Genomic DNA, 18,853 nt, shown 5'->3' with positions numbered 1-18,853 from the left:
CATTCCATATGTGTATATATTTAATGTATTTACATGGCAGAAGCAGTACAGTAGCAATGAAGAAGTGGTAAGACAGTTTCTAATCAATCCAGTGCACGTTTATCCTGAAAAGTAGCAAACTTGGGTTAGCCTTAAAAATTACAGTGTTTTTTCAGTACTCTTCTCAAACCTTTAACTTACTGATGAAGTTAGGAATTAACAATCTTGTTTTAGTAGCCTCTTTCCTGTTTTTTTAGTGCCTCTTTCTTGTCAACTTCCAATGTGTTAGCTTTTTTATAATAGTGTCTCTTGCTTTTTCTTGGTTATGAAAGGTGTAAATTTCAGGTCTTGCTTTAAATAAAAGATAAAATACATAAATGCCTACACTTTAAAATTGCAGAGAAAAGCTTGAAAAGACTCTAGTGTGTCACGAACGGAAATAAGGATTAAGTAAAATGACTTTATTCAGTCTTGTGGTCTGTAACGGGGGTTTACGGCAGGGCAGTGCCGGCGCTCCCGGGCGCGTCGGTGGGAGACGCCTGCCTCCCTGCGCGGCGGCGGGGCGGGGCGGTTCCCGCGTGCGCCGGCAGGTGGCGCCGGGCGCCACCGCGCTGCGCCGCCCGTTGCTACGCAGCAGCGTGGGCGGGACGTGCGCGCGGAGGCTCCCCGGCTCGCCGCCCGGGCTGAGGGCGATCGGCGCGCATGCGTGAGGAGGACTTCCGCCCGGCGCCGGGATGGCGGCTGCCCCAGAGCTGCGTCCGACGCTGAGCAGGTGATGGCGGCGGCTGCCCCTCGCTCCCGGCCCGCTGGCCCTGCTCCCCGCGCTCCCCCCCCGCCGGGCGAGCGGCCTGTGGCGGTGCCGCTGTGCCCCCGCCGCGCTGCCCGTGGAGCCCGGCCGGCCCTGAGCGGAGCCTGCGCTGTCCCGGCCGCCCCCACCCCACACACACAACCGCCCGCGGCCGGGGGGGCTGCGCGGCCCTGCCTGGTCCCTGCGCTCCCGCCTAGGGACCTGAGCGGTGCTGAAAGGCCCCTCTCACGGTGGCGCTGTGTTTCCTGCAGTCCCCCTCTGTGTAACGTTCACTTTCTTCAGCTTTAGGATGGCTCTGACAATCCTGAAGGCGGAATTAGGCCCTTGCATGTAGGTAAGCGTTAAAAATTAAAGTGGTAACCAAGACGGCTATGAAAATGTACGTATTGATTCTCATAGCACTTAAACGTTTTATTCGGGGGGGGGGGAAGTCATGTTGTTGCCTTGTGTAGACTAGAAATCACGTAAGCTTACTAGCTCTTTATCTAGGACTTTGTTTTATGGGGTTATTGTTGAAGTGGAAAAGTTTTAACCTGAAGCTTTTGTGGTTTATTATGAAACCTGTGAATGCATAAACTTTTGCTGTACAAAGCTACTTAGTCAATCAAAAACAAGCTGTTAATTTTTTGGACCTTGTCTAACAGCAGCTTGATGTATGCCTAGCTTTTGAATAATGAATGGTCATTTTAAAGTTGATGGAACATGCTGAAAGTCTAAAGATAAGAGTATTTTTGAGTACTTAGGATTTGGAGGGGGGGGTCTTCCTGAATGCCTATGAAAATTAAAATATTGTTTGGTCTGTCAGTTTTGTGTGCAGCTTTCTTGGCTTAGAACATATGTAATTCGTTTCAGGAAGAGCAAGTGTTTATATCCTTCAGAATGCCCAACTCCAATGCTAAGTCTCACCGTAGCCAGAGAGGTGGTCAGGAAGCTGGCAGGCGGGAGTTGATTTCACGATCATTGCAGAGTGCTCAGCATTGCCTGGAGGACCAGGATTTTGGAACTGCATATGCTCACTATCTCCTGGTACTAAATCTAGCTCCCGAGTTAAAAACTACTGTCAAAGTAAGTGCTCTTTGAATTACTTGGGGCAGTTTTCGTACTGTATTCTTTTTGAGGTTTTCTGATGTTTCGTGCATGTGATTTGCTGTATGTAACTTGTTTTCCTCCTCATCCTTCAAAATAAAAGCGGAAAACAATAATAGAGAAGACCAGTAACTTTATTAAATAAGCTGTATGCCACTATAGGAAGGGCAGTGACACGCTTAACTTTTCTTTTAGTGCTGTGTGTGTCAACTTAGTTTAATAAAAAGAGGGTCTGGTTAGTATTGTCTTGCACTGTAGTGCTGTGTGGATTAGTGTATACACAGGCTTTCAGCATATATACTCTCTGTGGCTCTCCATGAGAGCTTATTTCTGCTTGTCTAGGTAAGACAACTAACTGGGGACCATATCCAACACTTAGGATGGTGTATGCTGCTGCTTAAGGAAATGAATGTATTCAGGTTCATGCCAGGATACCTCTAGATGTTTTCAGGGCTCAGTTCCCTACTTCTTGTAACATTACCCACTCAATGGTGTATGTTTTGTTTTCCAGGAAACATTTCAATTTACTCTCTTTAAATGGGCAGAAGAGCTAGATTCTCTAGCACGGATTCAAGATCTATTTAACTGTTATGAACAGGCACTTGAACTGTATCCCAGTGATGAAGTGATATGTAACAGTATGGGAGAACATCTTTTCAGGTTTGTAGTAATCTATATTCAGTTCTTGTAAGGTTCACTGTTTATTATTGTATATCAATAAACAAGACCCAATTCAGCAGAGCACATAACATGCTTAAAAGAAGTAAATACAAATATATGCATCCTGCTGTAGTTTTGCTATTGAATTTCATGTATGTGTGTCAGTTTAAAAAGTAGAGTAGCCAATGCTAAAATACATGTTGGCAGGCACAGCAGTTACTGTTTAAAAGTAAAAGCACTGCCTTTTTAACAATTCATTAAATAATTACTAAATGAAAAAGAGAATACTCTTGTCTTTTGATTCTGGTCCTTCTTGAGGTTTCGTATGACAGACCTTTCAAGTGAGGAAGCCAGTCATGTATACTGCACTGTGAAGAGTTGTTCTTCTTAATTAGTTTGAGCTTGTTTTTATTTAATAGTATAAACATCCTTTTACTGCTTTCTCCAAATTTGTAACATATGATACTTTGCTGTTGCTTTGGGCTCTACGGTCTTTCAAGAATGGAGTTTAAGATTGAAATTGTAGTTCCTTACTCTAAATAGCTTTGATTAGACTTCTTTTGTGATTGCTTTTTTTCATCCTGTTTTTTTTTCCTTTTAAGGGGCAACTCTCCCATCACTGTATTAAAATACCTACTTTTCTTGCATTTTATAAATTTTATTTTTCAGTGCTGTCTGATTTCAGAATATGTAATAGGTATCATTAAAAAGAAATGCTTCAAGTTCACAATTTAATTTCAAAATGCCACTTAATGGAAACACTGGCAACTCGAACTTTGATTGTTTCACAATGCATTCATCTTAGGTACAGTAAAACAGCTTTGGATTTTGTAGCATTCTTTTGCAACTTGAATGTCTCTGAGACTGGACTGCTGAGCTGCTGCTGCTGTATTATTACAGCAAGTTCTTGTAAAACCTGTTCTAGTTTGACAAAGAATGCAGTAATGAATGAAGACTGCACACAATGGCATTTTTGACTACTTTTGCATTTTAAAATGCTTTGATGCAGAGCTGCAAGTCATTATGTTTCATAAGCTAATATCAAGTGTTTTATTTTCAAGAGAATCTTTCTAACTAGTGAAAAGTATATTTCCATTGTTTCACAACTAGTTTAGGAGCTTTTTACAGATGTACAGATATTTACAGATACTTGGCAGCTAAATGCATGCTTTCTATTTATTTGTCATTTTTACTACTAGGATGGGCTTTAGAGATGAAGCAGCTGGATATTTTCACAAAGCAGTAAAGCTTAACCCAGATTTTGCTGATGCAAAGGAGAATTTTTACCGTGTTGCAAACTGGCTTGTGGAACGTTGGCACTTCATCATGCTCAATGATACCAAGAGGAATCTTACTTACCTAAAAGCAATAGAGAATGTGGTCCGCTCTGGGTGCAAATCTGTTCTCGATATTGGAACAGGAACAGGAATCTTGAGGTATATCCTAAGTGCATGTTAAATCTGGACTTAACTATTAGAAACGTATTTGTTGTCTAACAAAATTATGTAAACTTAATTTAAGTGCTACTGAAAAATTAAAAATTTGCTTTCATGCCTTTATTAAGCTAAAACTTAAGAAAGGTAACACAGCATTAAGAAGTAACTGAGTTTTGAAGTTAGGGTCTAATAGTATTTGTAGGATCCACATTTTGATTTATTGTATGTTCTTTCTGTGCTAAGAACTGCTGTTTAAATTGCAGAATTCTTGTTGGTTTTGGAGTAGTAAGGTTATGTATCCTCTCCCTAAGTATGAAGTGTGATATGTAGTAATCATTTCATTTAGGCAGAAAAGTTAAAAGTGTTAATGAAAATGCTGTAGTGTAAAGAATAGGCTTGGCACAGCTGAGGAGTATCCTTCTGCCATCCGTATTTTTTGGTAGCAGTAATATCCTGTATATCAAGAGGATATCAACTTGTGTGATATCATTGTTCACACAGGAGTTGTTTCACTTGATGATGTTTGACCTCAGACTATTTTCTTAGAAACATGAAGCAGATGCAGAAATAGAAATTGACAAAGCTCAGTATCTTGTCATACTTTATCTAAAATGATTTAAATTGGAGCGAAAAAGCCCTGATTCTTATTTTTCAGTATGTTTGCAAAAAAGGCAGGAGCACCTTATGTCTACGCCTGTGAATTGTCAAAAACCATGTATGAACTTGCTTGTGATGTGGTGGCAGCAAATAACATGGGAAGTGAGATTAAACTTCTCCATTTGAAGTCACTTGATATAGAAATTCCAAAGCACATACCTGAAAGGTACGTTGTTGCACTCTAATGTGATATTAGTTTTAATTTGCTCTTAATTCAAGGAAGTAGAGAACATTCTGTGACCTAAACAGAAAATAATTTTGCCTATATTTAAACATAATCTTGGAAGGTCCTCTCTAAGTTTTATGTTTTTATAAAGCATTGCAGAAATGATAGCATGTTTTTTGGAATCGTACTAATTTCTATGGTAAGTCAATGATGTCATAAATTAAGGATTTTAATTCTTTGAAGATAGGAGTTTGGGGGCATATCCAGCTGTATTACAGCAATAGGAAAAGAGAAATTAATTTCAATAAACTTTTTCCCATGTGTATTCTGTCATCATTTCTAGGTTGCCATTTCATAAAAGTTTTTCTTTAACACACTTCTGTACCTACCCACTTGTGGCTCATTTCTGCAGCCCATGAGTAGGATGGAAGCGTATAGTAGGGCCTGCAAAGGTACATCCCAGGAAGTCTTCCAAACATCTGCGACTCCGTATCAGCTTCTTCTGTTTGTCAGAGAGATCAGAAACTGCAAATTATCAGCCTCCTTTATGATCAGGGAGCGATGGAAAACCTCCCCTCACCTTGTTGCTAAAAAGACTCCTACTACGTTTGGAGGTGAGAAGGAAGTACCCTGTGATGTGCGCCATCCCTAGTCAATGTTTGGAGGTTGAGAGAGGCTGACTCTAGCTGTGAAGGTCAGCAGCCCACAAAGGGATGGATTTGTGGAGTACTGAGAGTGGCCTTAGAGCCTTGGCTGAAGTAAAGCTCAGTGCAGGAGTGTTGCAACTTGTCATAGCAGAATAGGTTTTTGTGTTTATATTGTGCATTTTTTCTTTTTTTTTCTTATTTAATACACACATCTACATGCCTGCTTGTTTAGCACAGAGCCATGTACTTTTGAAAATTAAATCACTTATTTTCTAAGTTTTTAAAGAGTCTTCCATTTTTTTGGTAATATGTAAGACTTCTAAATCCATCCAGCTTTTTATCCATACTTAAATTTACCTATGTAGCAGCAGTTTCAACTTTCCTTACTGTTCTTAATCTGCAGGTTTTTTGCCATAATTATGTTCTGAGTATCTTGATTAGTATGTAGTGCATAGTAGATGTGATCTGAACAGAAATGATCAGTGGTTAAGTAATGTCTTTTAAAGCATATTAAAATGTCCTGGGCCAAATCACTAACTTGAAATTGCATTTGTCAAATTAGAATTTGATCCAACATTACAGCTGATCCATGATTTTTATGCCACCCTGCTCCTCTTTGCTCACCTTCCCATTCAAATGGGGTTCTTCAGGAAGATCTGTAAATTTTTATCAAGTAGAAATCTGCTGAGATTTTAGGACAATGGAGGAAGGAATCTATATGCAAAGCACTGGTATATCATTGCAGCTCACTGCTGCTAGGGATACAGATTAAGTGTATGGGTGGGAGATAATCCATTTTACTTCTACAAGTTACTAAAACTTAACACAATGCCTGGGTTGATAGTATAGGCTCATAATCTGAAACAGTGAAGCTGCCTTGATTCAGCTTGCCAGTCAAGCCTTGTTTGATTGCCTCAGCTGAGCTGCAGTAACTGGTCACCTGCATCCTCTTAATGCATATGACCAGTTACCGTGTGTGAGCTGACAGGAGTACTTGTTAATGTTGTGGAAATTCTCTTACTATGGCATGCCCATTCCATACATTTTTTAATTTTAAATGAGATAGGATCCACTTGTCTGCATAGTACTTCTATTGTGCTTTGATAAAAGTAATAGAAGAAAACTATAAAACTGCAGCTTCTTGCATGCTTTTGTGTGATGAAAATAAAAAAACATGTTTGAATGAGATCCTGTAACTCTTGGGGAGGTGGGGAGAGTCATATGTGTGTGTACACTCACACTCTTGCACAAGATCCAAACAAAATACGTGTTCTGGAGTGTCGCTGGCTGTGTGCCCAGACTGAAACATCCTCCTATTTTGCTTAGGTTCTTCCTGTGCATAATAACTTATTTATGAACACTGACTGAGAAGCTTTGTGGTAAACTCTTGCTCAATATTTATTATCTCTTACCTACATCTTGAATAACTTGTAACAACGATTCCAAATACGTTCTTTGCTGAAGGGGTTTTTTTGCTCATCTGTATTAAAACTTCACAAGACAGTGAACACTGATAAAAGTTCTCTGAGCTCACATTCTGGATTTTAACTTTCAAGGAATGACTGTTAACAGAAATGTGTGGTATATATTATATTTTTTATTATCTTTTTTTTCCCCTTATCTAGAGTTTCATTGGTTGTCACGGAAACTGTTGATGCTGGTTTGTTTGGAGAAGGCATTGTGGAGAGCTTGATACATGCTTGGGAACATCTACTCTTACAACCAAAGGTAGGTGATGTAGATACATAGAAATGTGATTCCTATTTGTAAATACTTGTGTTGTTTAAAAAAATTACATATATACACACACGAGAATGTCTTAAATATTCTGTACCTAATGATTTTTAAAAAATGCAGGTTTTGTTCTTTGAATTTGATTTTGGTGAAAAGCAATTATATGGCAGCTGCATACACTGAACTTCTGTGAGCTGCTGTTCTGACTAGACAAGTAAGTAAAATGCGTATTTGCCAGATGCAACCTTCCAGGGGCAGCATAAGGATATAGCTCACTTTTGATCACTGTTCATTTCTTATTCTTGGTGAGTAGCACTGGAGATGATTTTTGTGTATGTGTTACAGGCACTAATCCCCCACAGCTCTGATTGAAACCTAGTCATTTTATATTGAGATACCAACTAGCCATTAGAAAGTCATATCAGTCTAAGCAGAAAATGTTAATTATAGTAGAAATATCTCTTGCTAACACTAGACAACACTATTATGATCTGGTAAATATACCATGTGCTTATACTCTTAATTTATTTTTGCAAACTGCTTGAACTTTTCTGGAAGACTAAACAATTCCACTGGGTCTTTTAGATTTTACCCTATGTGTTTGCCTTTAGTATACACTAACCCATATAAGACTATGTCATATTGCTTTCTATTTAACCTTTGTTTAGTTCTGATGAAAATAAGCACTTCGCTCTTCTTGGTTTTATGTTGCCTTGATTTCAATTAATAAGAGTCTTACCTGGCTGAAAGTTTTTATATTTTATTGAACTGAACCTGATGACCCCTAGTGTTAAGAATGAGAATCATGTATAAAGGAAAAGTCCTTAAATGTTTGAATACACTCTAAATGGGAACAAATTAAAATACAGATTTAAAATTACATGGGGCAAGTAGTAACCTGCAAAATGGAGCTGATGTGTGAATATATTGAAATACACTGTGTAAGAGACTACTTAAATAGTTGACTGGAAATCTGAGAAACCTAGTCACTGGGAATTTCTGCTGAGGTTTTTGACTGTAATAATGAATGACCCATAGTAATACCTAACTTAGGATTTGCAGTAGTGGTAGAAATAAGTCACTGTCTCATTGCATATTATTATTCATGTTTCTACAGCCTAAAAATCAAGATATTCATATTAAAGACTATGGCCAAGTTATTCCTGCAAGTGCTACAATATTTGGGATGGCAGTAGAATGCAAAGAGATACGTAGACATCACAGGTATATTTATACTCTGGCATGGTTTGAACCTGTACTTGTTGTTTGGGAGGTGAGAACGGTAATTTTAATTTTTATGGAGGATTTTTTATTTAATGGTCTCTTCATTTTTTTTCAGATGGCTGCTTGTCTGTCTCCTGAAACAAACTGTTCAGTGATATATATATGTATATATATATATATATATATATTTTCCCCCCTTAATAGTTATGTTCTGTGCCACCACCACTGATCCTTCACACACACACCCGCCCCTTCCCCCATGCTTTTTTTTGGTTCAGGCTTTCTGGATCACTTCATTAGAAAGTCTTGCTTTTCATTTGTGTGAAATATATGCCTTTAACACATACTAAGAAAATAAAAATTCTTAATTCCTTAATAATAGAACTACCTCTCTATTTTTGGAACTGAGATTCTTGGATTAACATTTGGCCTTTATCCTCATTTTGCCTTCCTAATAATCTGCTGCCTACCTCAGTGCTGGGTCTAACCCTTTCAGAAGTTGAAGGAAGGATTTTGTAGAACCTAAACGTTGTTAATCCCACCTAGCACTCTCCTCCTGAAGATACACCTTATCTAATTTTGAACTAGCACACAGGCTAGTCTCTTGATTGAGATCAGTTCTGACTGTGTATCAACTATCCTTATTCATTTTTATTCTCATCTTTTAGAACAGCATCACTGTGTGGAACACAGTCCCTGTCTCAGGTTGGATTTGATGCATTTTGTTTAGAATTGATTTTGTCACAGATCAAACAGAAGGCTTTAACTTTTCCAGGAGCTTCAGTACCCTGGAACAGAAAAATAGCTAGGCTGTATCAGCAGTTTTTCTAATGCCAGAAAGAGACAAAAGTTTTCGTAGTAGATGGTTATAAAAGAAGTTTCCTTTAGGAGAAGTTAGTTATTCATCACTTAAAAGATATGTTTATGCCTTGAAAAGTGAACATTACTGTTGCTTACAGAATTTAAGCAGGATTAAAATTTTATCTTATCTACTGTAACTTTGGTTTGTCTAGTTAACAATCCATTCTGATAGTATAGTTTAAGGCCAGGTGGTGAGCAGGACTGAAGTGATTGCCACAGATTAATTTATATGCTGTGGGGAGAAGAAACAGTTGACTTCATCAGTTTTAAGTTTTCTGACTTCTAGTTTAATCAAGATCCTTTTTGCTCTAATAGGAATGTCTGTCATAAGTCAATACTCTTAATGAGTGCTGTTAAACTTTATGTAAAAAAAAATTGCCTGTTCTCAGATTTAAACTCTTCAGATCTCTTTGGCTTCTTCTGATGTGTGCATCTTCTCATTTCCCTAAGCTTTTTCATAATCTGCATCAAAACTGTATTTATGATGTTCTTTCTGAGCAGGACGCCTAATGAAATAACCTTATGAAAGTATCTCTTCCCTTGTGCTTTTTTATAGTCTGACAGTGTTTGTCTTATTCTTGTCGTGCAATTAATACAACTTATCTTTGAGCTTTGGGGGAAAAAAAAAAAGAAAGAAAGATTCCTGAGTGATTATAGTAAATGTAGAGTCCAAAAATCTGTATGAATAGCTGAGATTTTCTTCTTAAGTACATTTCTTAAGCATTAATTTAATCTAGCATCAAGTGCTGATTCAGCTTGCTTGGGGAGGGAATCCCCTTTTAGTCTAGGTGTTGATAATCTTGCCGATGACACATAATTATCAATTTCTGGTACTGATCTTTTGCTCCATTTATGCTTTAGCGATTTCAAGTGGCACTACATTTCTATGATTATTTTTAGTTTTTTTTTCCCCTAGAACCTAGTGAAACTCTAGATAAATGGTATCAGTTGTTTTTCTTGCAATTCTACTTTTGGTGCACCTAAGCCAACTTAAAGTTTTTATGCTAATTTACCACCTATTGTAACTTTTTCAGCTGATGTTTTAATGATCATTTTAATATCACTTTAGTATACCTGCTGCCTTGTACCCATTGTCTGCATTTCCTGGAATCACTCTGGGACCTAACTCTGCTGATTGTTTTTATGGTTAGCTACCATTTTCTCCTGAAATCACTGCATACTGCAATTCTGTCAGGTCAGTTTGAAATACATGTGCTTCCAAAAGAACAAATGAACTGACAAACTTCTGAGAAGACTTAAGAGGTCTTCTACAGATAAATTTAGATTTCCACAAAACTTTTGAGATACCACTGTATAGTATATATTGTTGTTTCAGGTTTGGATTAGATATCTCTCAAGAGTCACATAACGGTAAAGGAATATTCTAGAAGAACATAACTGCTGCATTGGTGCATCTACATCTGGTCATTTTGAATAAAATACACTGGAAGATGGGCTACTGTACTAATTTAAGTCACTGTAGAGTTACAGCTTTCACGTTCTTAATGTAAAATTTTTAGTCTGTTGGGCTCCAGAAAGAAAGGCAGTAAAATCATTCAACTTTTGTGCTTGCATCTTAAAGACAGCAGGGTTCACTGTGATAATCTGCTGACCTCTTCCACAATACCTTATACAGAGACTGTTAAGTTTTAGTTGCAGTGATTGTTTCAGGAAAAATACATGGGTTCAATTTTAAATAAGAGAATACATCCTCATCCTTGTTGATAAAATACTTAGATTAATTTAGCAGAAGACAAGATTCTAACTGTCGATAACATTGTTGGCAATTTTGCTATTTGTTGAATATTCATTGTGAGTCGTAGTTAGCATTTTGTGCTTTCTATATGTCACTACACTTTTATTGGCAGTGACGCTGCTCCAAAGATGGAACCTGATTCGTTTTTAGATTTTATTTGTCCATAATGGTCAAAATAACCTAGGTTCTTAGGCAGCTAGTATATGACAAAAAACAATTTATTCAGTTCTACTATCGAGAGCTTCCCTAGATCAAGGAGATGACTGTACCTGGCACTAATATTATCAGACAGCCTGTCTAGTCACAGTTAGTTGTAGGGAGGTCTCTTGCAGTTCCTGAAAAAGTGATTCAGAATTAAAAATAATTTTAGAAATTTAAGATAGTTGTCATTGGAACTCTTGAGTGCTAGATCTCCCTGTTAGAATGTAGATTTTTGTGGTAGTTGTCACTTAAATGAGAAGAACTAAATGCTTCACAGACAGATGCACTTTTTCAGAATTATCTGAAGTGTAGCTTGTGTAAGGCTTGTGTCTCATGCAGCTTCTTGACTCACACTCTAAAAACGAGAATATATCTAAGTCCTCAAACCTAAGACAGATAGGGTATGTAATAAAGTAGTTGCTTTAAAGCAATCATAGCATTATCTGTTCCTTGAAGCTTGTAAAAGGGTTGATTTAGAAAGCTGGCTGATCTTCTCCCATCTTCTGAGAGAGGGTACTTTTATTCTGAGTTGTCAAAGCCTTTTCCACTAATAAATCAACCTATTGATTTTCCTTGCAGCTATTTAGCTATAAAAAATAGTTTATTTTGCATAGATTATGTGCTTGATAAAGATAGGCAAATCAAATGTTTTATGTGGAAGAGACTCAAAAAATGAATTTTCCTGTTGCATATATTTCTTCCTTGTTCTGACTGTTATGTTCAGCTGCAACAAACACCCTAATTATCCTTCTAAAGCAGCAGAAGAAAAAGGTGTCTTTGCTCTTATTATCACAGGGCATATTTTATTTCCATATTTCTTTTAAGACTCAAGGAGTAGTACTTAAGAGAGGGCAAACATCTCTTTGACAAAGGACATACAGGGCTTATTCTCACTTTCTAGTAACAACATTCAGTTCAGATTCTTAAGGGAGGTTCGGTTTCTGTGCTTTAGAGTGCCTCCAAATGTATTAAACAAGTCTATGGGGGTTTTTTAAGTATTTTTGAGTTTTTTCCTCTTGCACTCTACTTCTAAAAACACTTAGTCATCCTGCGAAGTTTTTTTTTTCCAAGTTATTTAAATAGTTTCATTTCTCCCCTTTTTCATCCCTCACAGAGTGGGAACGCAAGAAATTGCTGGTGTGCGCTTGGCAAATTCAGTGCAGTTCTTTAGTCCAACATATGCTTCTGTTAGTTCGGAGGAAACTGTTGAACCTTATACCACCGAAAAGCTTAGTCGAGTTCCTGGAGGTTATGTGCCTCTGACAGAACCCTTTCAAGTAATGACAGTGGATTTCAACAATCTGCAGGTAATGATTTTACATCCTTTAAAAGTAATCTGTTTAGAAATAATCAGAGCCCTGTATCTTAGTTGTTCTTGAGGCTCAGCTCCACAACTGTTCACAAGTTTTCAGTTGACAGTGTTACATTAAAGCCCTATAGTCCTATGCTGATTCTGGTACTTGTCTAATCCCATGGTGAGCTGGTTCATCAGAAGATGACAGTCTTTGGGTTTTTAAAGTTGGAGGCTTTCTGCTTTGTTGTTGGAGGGGTTTTTTGTTTGTTTTGGTTTGGTTTGGTTTTTTTTGACACAGTTTAGTGCCCTGAACTAGCTTACCATGGGATCAAACAAGTGCCAGCCTCGGTGCAGGAAACGGGAACAAGAATGCAACAGACCCATTTTAAATTGTTTATGCAGTTGTGGAGCTGACATAGTTAATTTCTCTAGAGTCACAGAGAATCTTCAAGGAACTCTTGAAGACAAAACAGAAAGGATGTATTTTATGTCTGGCATCAAAATGGCAGCAAGGATTGATTAAGCATAAAAGAGATAGGAGACAGAAAAGTTACCTTTTCCGTGTTCAATCAGTTTGATTCCATCCTCTCAATTCCTGTGGTGAAATCCTATGGTATTTTTATAATATGTCATTCTAAAATATGGTAGCATTATTTTGTGAATTTTGCACAAATAAATTGTGCACATATACCAAATATGCCTGAGCTGTGAGGCAAGGCCCTTGGCCTCTCGGCTGAGCATGCTGAAAAGATGATACATCTGGTCAGTGCGCGTTCCTTGCTCGTTGACTCATGGTGAGGAGTTAGTATTGAAATGGTGAATCAGAGCTTAAAATAGATTCTGTTATATAAATTTTTTCTCTGCTACTGATTGGCTGGGAATTGTGGTGTTTTGAGTCAATCGCTTTTCCTAGTTGCCTTATCAGATATCGTGAGGTTAAGAATGAAACAAGACAAGGCTCCCCGGTATACTATTGGGGAAAAATCCCTCTGTGACCTAATGTTGCTTCTGTTTCTAGCTTCTATAAGAAACTGTCACATCTGTGAGGTGCTTGCTCTTAAGCATCTGTCTGCTGGTAGAAATGTAAAGATAACTTTAAAGAATAAAGAACAGCCTCTAAACTGTGTTTCATAACCTATCCTTTGAAATTACCAGTTAAACTAATTGACGTCTTCCTGCTTTAAAGTGTGAAGGATATCATAAGTAGAGGTAAATGGAAGAAACACAATTAACTTATTTGGAACTATTAGTTATTCCGGGTTTGCTGTTACTTTGTCACTGGGCAAATGTGGCTATTTTAAGGACTGGTAGCTTATTTTCACCCCTGTATCTTTTCCATCATGACCACTTTTGATGTCCAAACAGTGCAACTAAGAAAGATGATGCATTTTCTCATATCAGAATAAAGAAAAAAAAACCTGATATGCTTACTAACAGTAGCAGATTTATCTATTAAAGATTGAAATTAAGATATAAAATCACTTACAGCTAATAAGGTAATTTTAAAGACCATTCTGTAAACTTACATTTCAAACAATTAGAGGGATGTTACGCTTGTTCTGTCTGTGTTAGTTATCCAGACCTAAACTGACAGAACAGAGGAAAGACTTAAAATACAGTTTAACGGTATTTCTCACACTTATTTATACGAGGCTTCAAAGGCATTGATAAAGATTAGAGAAGTAATTCTAACAATTAAAATTAAATTAAAAAAAAAAGATTGAACAGCTAAGTTATGCTGAGTATTTTTATTTCTAGCAGAAGCTAAGTTCCTCCAAGGCAGGGAAATGAGATGTGGCTGTAATTACAGGCTGCAGATGTTTGCAGCTGGTGAGGTACTACCTGTGTGTGTTTGCTGGCAGCAGATCAGTGTTGCTGGGAGTGGAAGTGAGTGTTTACCTTGGCAGCCAGTAATTACAGCTGATTCTCACTTTGAGGCCCTAAAGCAACTGAGCTGTTGCCAATAATTATAGATACTAGCTCTTTCCAATTTTGATGAGAGGTTACTGTGTATGTGGAATATCTGAAAAATTCTGGATCAAGACATAGGAAACTTGTTAACTGCATTGTTTCTGTAGTTTTTCTTTCTACTTGTAGTCCCATTCACCTTTTTTAATGCAAGTTACCTTTGTCTTTCTCACTTGCAGACTACGCGTAGTATAGTATTCTTTCCTTCTTTACTACTTATCCCTGTGTCACTGTTTTATTTTCTTTTCTGTCATTAACTGTGTTGATAAAATGCCATGCCTGATGTATTGGAGCTGTTCTAGTCTGTAATTGCCATAGATAACAGGAGGAAGTTTAGGAATGTGAGGAATAAATACAGCATAAACAGCACGGTAGAGAGTAAAAGTAGATGAACTACTGACTGGAAATTTTGTTTTTTAAGTGTTGTATTACATCCATATCTTGTGGCACACTATGGCTATTAGAACTAGAGGGAAAGAATCTTGGGCTTACTACTTTTGAGGAATAATCAGAAAGAATATTTTTAGAAGGAAGTACGTTTTTAGGTAGCTGTCAGTTCCCCAGAGACAGAAACAGGTGCACATGCTCATACTTTAGCCTGCCTTGCTTCAAGGGGCTTACTTCCAGCAAAGGTTTGACACTATTACTCTTTTCTCCTCCAGTTGAGGACATACGGAGAAATGACTAGCAGCAAAGCAGTTTTTTGAAGAGCAGTGAGATTTCATTATGAACCTCACTAACATCTTGCAATTTTGATGTGTGCATTGTTCAGCTATTTGTCAATTGTGAGAAGAAGAGAGAAGTAGATAAACTAGGAAAACCAAGAATAAGAATAAAGAAGGGGAAATGAAGTGTGGCATGGGAGAGCTAATCACACTCTTAGGATGGAACTCCCTACCCCTGTCCCACTGCCTTGGCCTGGTTACTTTAGTTGTTAGTTTATTAAGATGGAAGTTTGGAGAGGACAAATGCTGACACATGCAATTCAGGAAACTGACAAACTGAATTTGTAGGCATTGCTGTTCCTGAACACTGTGGTTGTGCCTAGGGGGATCACCAGGGACCAAAGATTGGCTCTTGTTGGTATGTGCCAGACCTGTCTAAGGCATTGGAGCTGGGTTTTTTTCTTTGTGAATGTTGTTGGTATCAGAAGGTGGTTACTGAGAAAAAGAAAATATACTTAAAAGATGACTTAATTTCTCTTCTTAATTTAGGCATGTTGGAGAATTGATAACCTGTTTCCTTTAGGGAAGATCTTAGTTAGCTCTTTGCAGTAGTTAAGTTGTACATGCATGAGCTTTTGCACAAAACTGATAGCCTAGGTAGCAGAGAAAATAGCACCAAATATGTTTGTCTTAGTATTTTTTGTAATGCTTCCTCAGTCCTCTGAGGGAATTCAGTGCTTACATACATGATTAAGTATCTCCTTAAGTATTTCTAGGATTGATTAAATTTAAATGCAGCCTTTAAATTAAGCCTACGCTTAAGTGCTAACTTAAATCCAGCCCAAAAGACTGGATCTGTTTCATTTCTGTTGGACAAGCCTTGCCTGTTTAAGGCATTTCATGCAATCTTTCATTTAGTGTTTTTAAATATGTACATTCTTAGACATACATGTATTTGCATTAATGCCTAACAGGCACAGGTTGGTTATGTGTGCGTAACTGTACTTGAACATAGGAAGACGGTCCCAATGCTGGTGAATACTAATGCTGGTAATTGGTATTGTAGTGGCTTGTGAGCTTCAGGTTTCTTTTGGGTGTCCTCATGGGCTAGTGGGGAAATTTGAGATTTTAGTAGTTACTATAATAAAACTTTTTTATTTAGAGAAAGAAGCTCTCTCACGCTTTCTCTTCTTCCACTCTCGTCAGGAGCTGAAAAGCCTTGCAGCTAGAAAGCCTTGGAAGCTGAGCCTACCAGTCACCCAGGGAGGAATCCTAGATGCTATCGTGGTCTGGTTTGTACTACAGCTTGATGATGAGCATGCTCTGTCTACAAGTCCCAGTGAGGAATCTTGCTGGGAACAGGCAGTCTATCCTGTACAGGATCTCCCTGGTATGTCCTGTAGATTTTCCTGTTGCAGTATATTAACTTGGTTTCATTTTGTTCTTGAGCTAGTCTGTTTATCACAGAGGTTAGGAAGCAGCTTAGGTTTAGGAGAAGTTAAACAGTAGGTAGCTGTGCAGTGGTTTCTGGTCAAGTTTCTGGACTCCAGTGCACAGCCTCTGCAGCAGGTCTTGTAAATGGGACTCTGCTATGAAGCCGATAAGGGACATGCTTAGGATCTGGGAGAACTAACACATCTCTCTATTTTTTTTCTATACTGAATTAAATGCTTTTTAGAGCAACTCCAAAGAATGGGTCCACTGAGTGGCTCTCCTTAGTCAGGATATGACATGTGAAAAGGGAAGTGGGGGAGGTAGTAATTTTTGTGGCAATAGCAGATAACACTAAAAAATAAATGCCTCTCCTCCCCTCCTCCCCCATTTTGGACATGATTTGATTAATATTTTTTCTGCCACAGTGGCAGTGTCACTTCCAGCAGTCTCTACTGTCCCTTTGCCTATCTTCCCCTTGTCTGTTTTGACAGGACAATGTGGGCAGCTCTGCCATAGACTGGCTCGAGGGGAAATGTAATGGAAGGAAGAGACTCTTTTAGCCTGTGTTGCCACTGAAAGAAATGTTTGACAAACTGTAGCCTTTTTGTTACAAAATTCTGGTCTGTATCAGTAGGTTTTCTTGTACTTTCTAAAAACATACAGGGAGTATGTGAAGGCCATCTTGAGCTGTACACCATAAATATTCCAGTATAATTTATTTTGAATAAACTCTCACCCTCTCTAAACTGTAGGTATTGTTTTTAATGTAATTAAAAATTCATCTTTGTAGGAAGTATTAAAATGTTAAATATTTAATATTTAGCATTTTAAAGCCAAAACAATTTCTTCATCAGTATGTTTTTATTCAGCACTGCTGTTGACAGAACACTTGAAGTAATTTCAAAATAAATCTTTCTATGATAAATAATAATTAAATGGATTTGCCTAATGTGGGACAGTTTAAGGCACAGTAGCCAAATACAGCTGTGGGCTACAGAACTGCACACTGAAATCCGGAGGAACTTCCTCTCTGGAAGGCTGCTGGTTCCATCCTACAGACTGTTGCATGCTTGAGCCCCTTTCTCTGTGCGCTGCATCACTGTTAAAGACTGAGAAATGTGACTAGAGCAATTGTTTCATACACACTGATAACAGCTAATGAAGAGATGAGATTATGCTTTTCTTTTAGAGCACATTCAATGATAATGCTTGCCATAAACTAATTGGCATGACTTTTTTGTGCCGTTTGCCAAGATTATTCTATGAAGACTGGAGATACTGTGACAATGGAAGTTTGCTGCCAAGACTGCTACTTGAAGATCCAGAAGATTTCTTTTTGGACTTCAGAGTGTGGGATGGACTTCAGTAACAGAGATGACACACTGAATTTGGGCAATGAGGCTGAATTATGTAATGCTCTGGCTAGTCTTCAAACAACTAGCAAACAGGATGGCAAAGGTCGAGTGTGTGTGTTAGAATCCACAGAAACAGCCCTGCTGAACAATATACCCTACCACGAGTGCTTTAAAGCTGCCATTGGCAAAGTGCTGTCTTCATTAAATCCAAGTAAAGACTTGCAGACCATGGATGTTGATGGATGTGGCAGTGGGTTGAACCTTCAAGAGAGTCAAAACAAGAGCTCTCTAGATGCGGCTCCTGATCCTTTGTATGTATTAGATGTATCTGAGGGCTTCTCTATCCTGCCAATTATAGCTGGCAAACTTGGATCAGTTAAAGCTTACAGTTCTGTTGAGAAAGAACAGCATCAAACAGCCCTTAACATAATTTCAGAAGCTAACCATTTCCCTAAAGAAACATTAGAATTTTGGCTCAGCCACTTAGAAGATGAAAATGTGGTGTTACAGAGACCAAAATCAGACAAGCTGTGGAGTATTATTATCTTGGATGTTATAGAGACATCTGGTTTAATCCAGCAGGAGGTGATGGAAAAGGCTGCAATATCCAGGTACTGTATAACAATTTGTAAGCATTCAAGCAACAATGGACACAGGTATTCCTAGGAATCCATAATGGTGTGAAAACTTTTTAAAATGTTCCTTCTAAATACAAAATTACCATAATGTTGTTTCTGTAGAGCAGAAGTTTGTTTTCAAATGGATTGAACTCATGCTTTGGGATTGATTTTCCCAGAATCTCCTTGGTGTCTGACCATTGTATATATGTATTTTAAAGAAGTATCAAGATTTCACTTTCATAGATTTTTAGTATGCAAGAACATGTATGGGTAGATTTTATTTCTTGACCTGTCAGAAGCTT

At 38.0% G+C, this 18,853-nt stretch overlaps 1 protein-coding gene across 5 annotated transcripts in view; it reads left to right on the top strand.

The window, feature by feature from the left end:
- The first annotated feature begins 702 nt into the window (after nucleotides 1-702).
- The window catches only part of PRMT9 (protein arginine methyltransferase 9), a 31,993-nt gene continuing 13,842 nt past the window's right edge, over nucleotides 703-18,853 (top strand). For 4 of the 5 annotated variants that reach the window (XM_067297794.1, XM_067297796.1, XM_067297799.1 and 1 more), the window contains exons 1-11: nucleotides 703-751; nucleotides 1,070-1,121; nucleotides 1,640-1,852; nucleotides 2,385-2,533; nucleotides 3,733-3,969; nucleotides 4,625-4,792; nucleotides 7,065-7,167; nucleotides 8,291-8,397; nucleotides 12,330-12,522; nucleotides 16,349-16,532; nucleotides 17,831-18,542. In XM_067297794.1, the coding sequence (XP_067153895.1) occupies nucleotides 1,667-1,852; nucleotides 2,385-2,533; nucleotides 3,733-3,969; nucleotides 4,625-4,792; nucleotides 7,065-7,167; nucleotides 8,291-8,397; nucleotides 12,330-12,522; nucleotides 16,349-16,532; nucleotides 17,831-18,542 (2,039 nt within the window). In that variant the 5' untranslated portion in view covers nucleotides 703-751; nucleotides 1,070-1,121; nucleotides 1,640-1,666. Of the gene's footprint in view, nucleotides 752-1,069; nucleotides 1,167-1,639; nucleotides 1,853-2,384; nucleotides 2,534-3,732; nucleotides 3,970-4,624; nucleotides 4,793-7,064; nucleotides 7,168-8,290; nucleotides 8,398-12,329; nucleotides 12,523-16,348; nucleotides 16,533-17,830; nucleotides 18,543-18,853 lie in introns of all 5 variants that reach the window. The other variant, XM_067297795.1, reaches the window with a different exon arrangement.

This window comes from Apteryx mantelli, chromosome 5 (genome assembly GCF_036417845.1).
Source record: "Apteryx mantelli isolate bAptMan1 chromosome 5, bAptMan1.hap1, whole genome shotgun sequence".
NCBI lineage: Eukaryota > Metazoa > Chordata > Aves > Apterygiformes > Apterygidae > Apteryx > Apteryx mantelli.
This window is presented reverse-complemented; position numbering and strand designations above follow the sequence as displayed.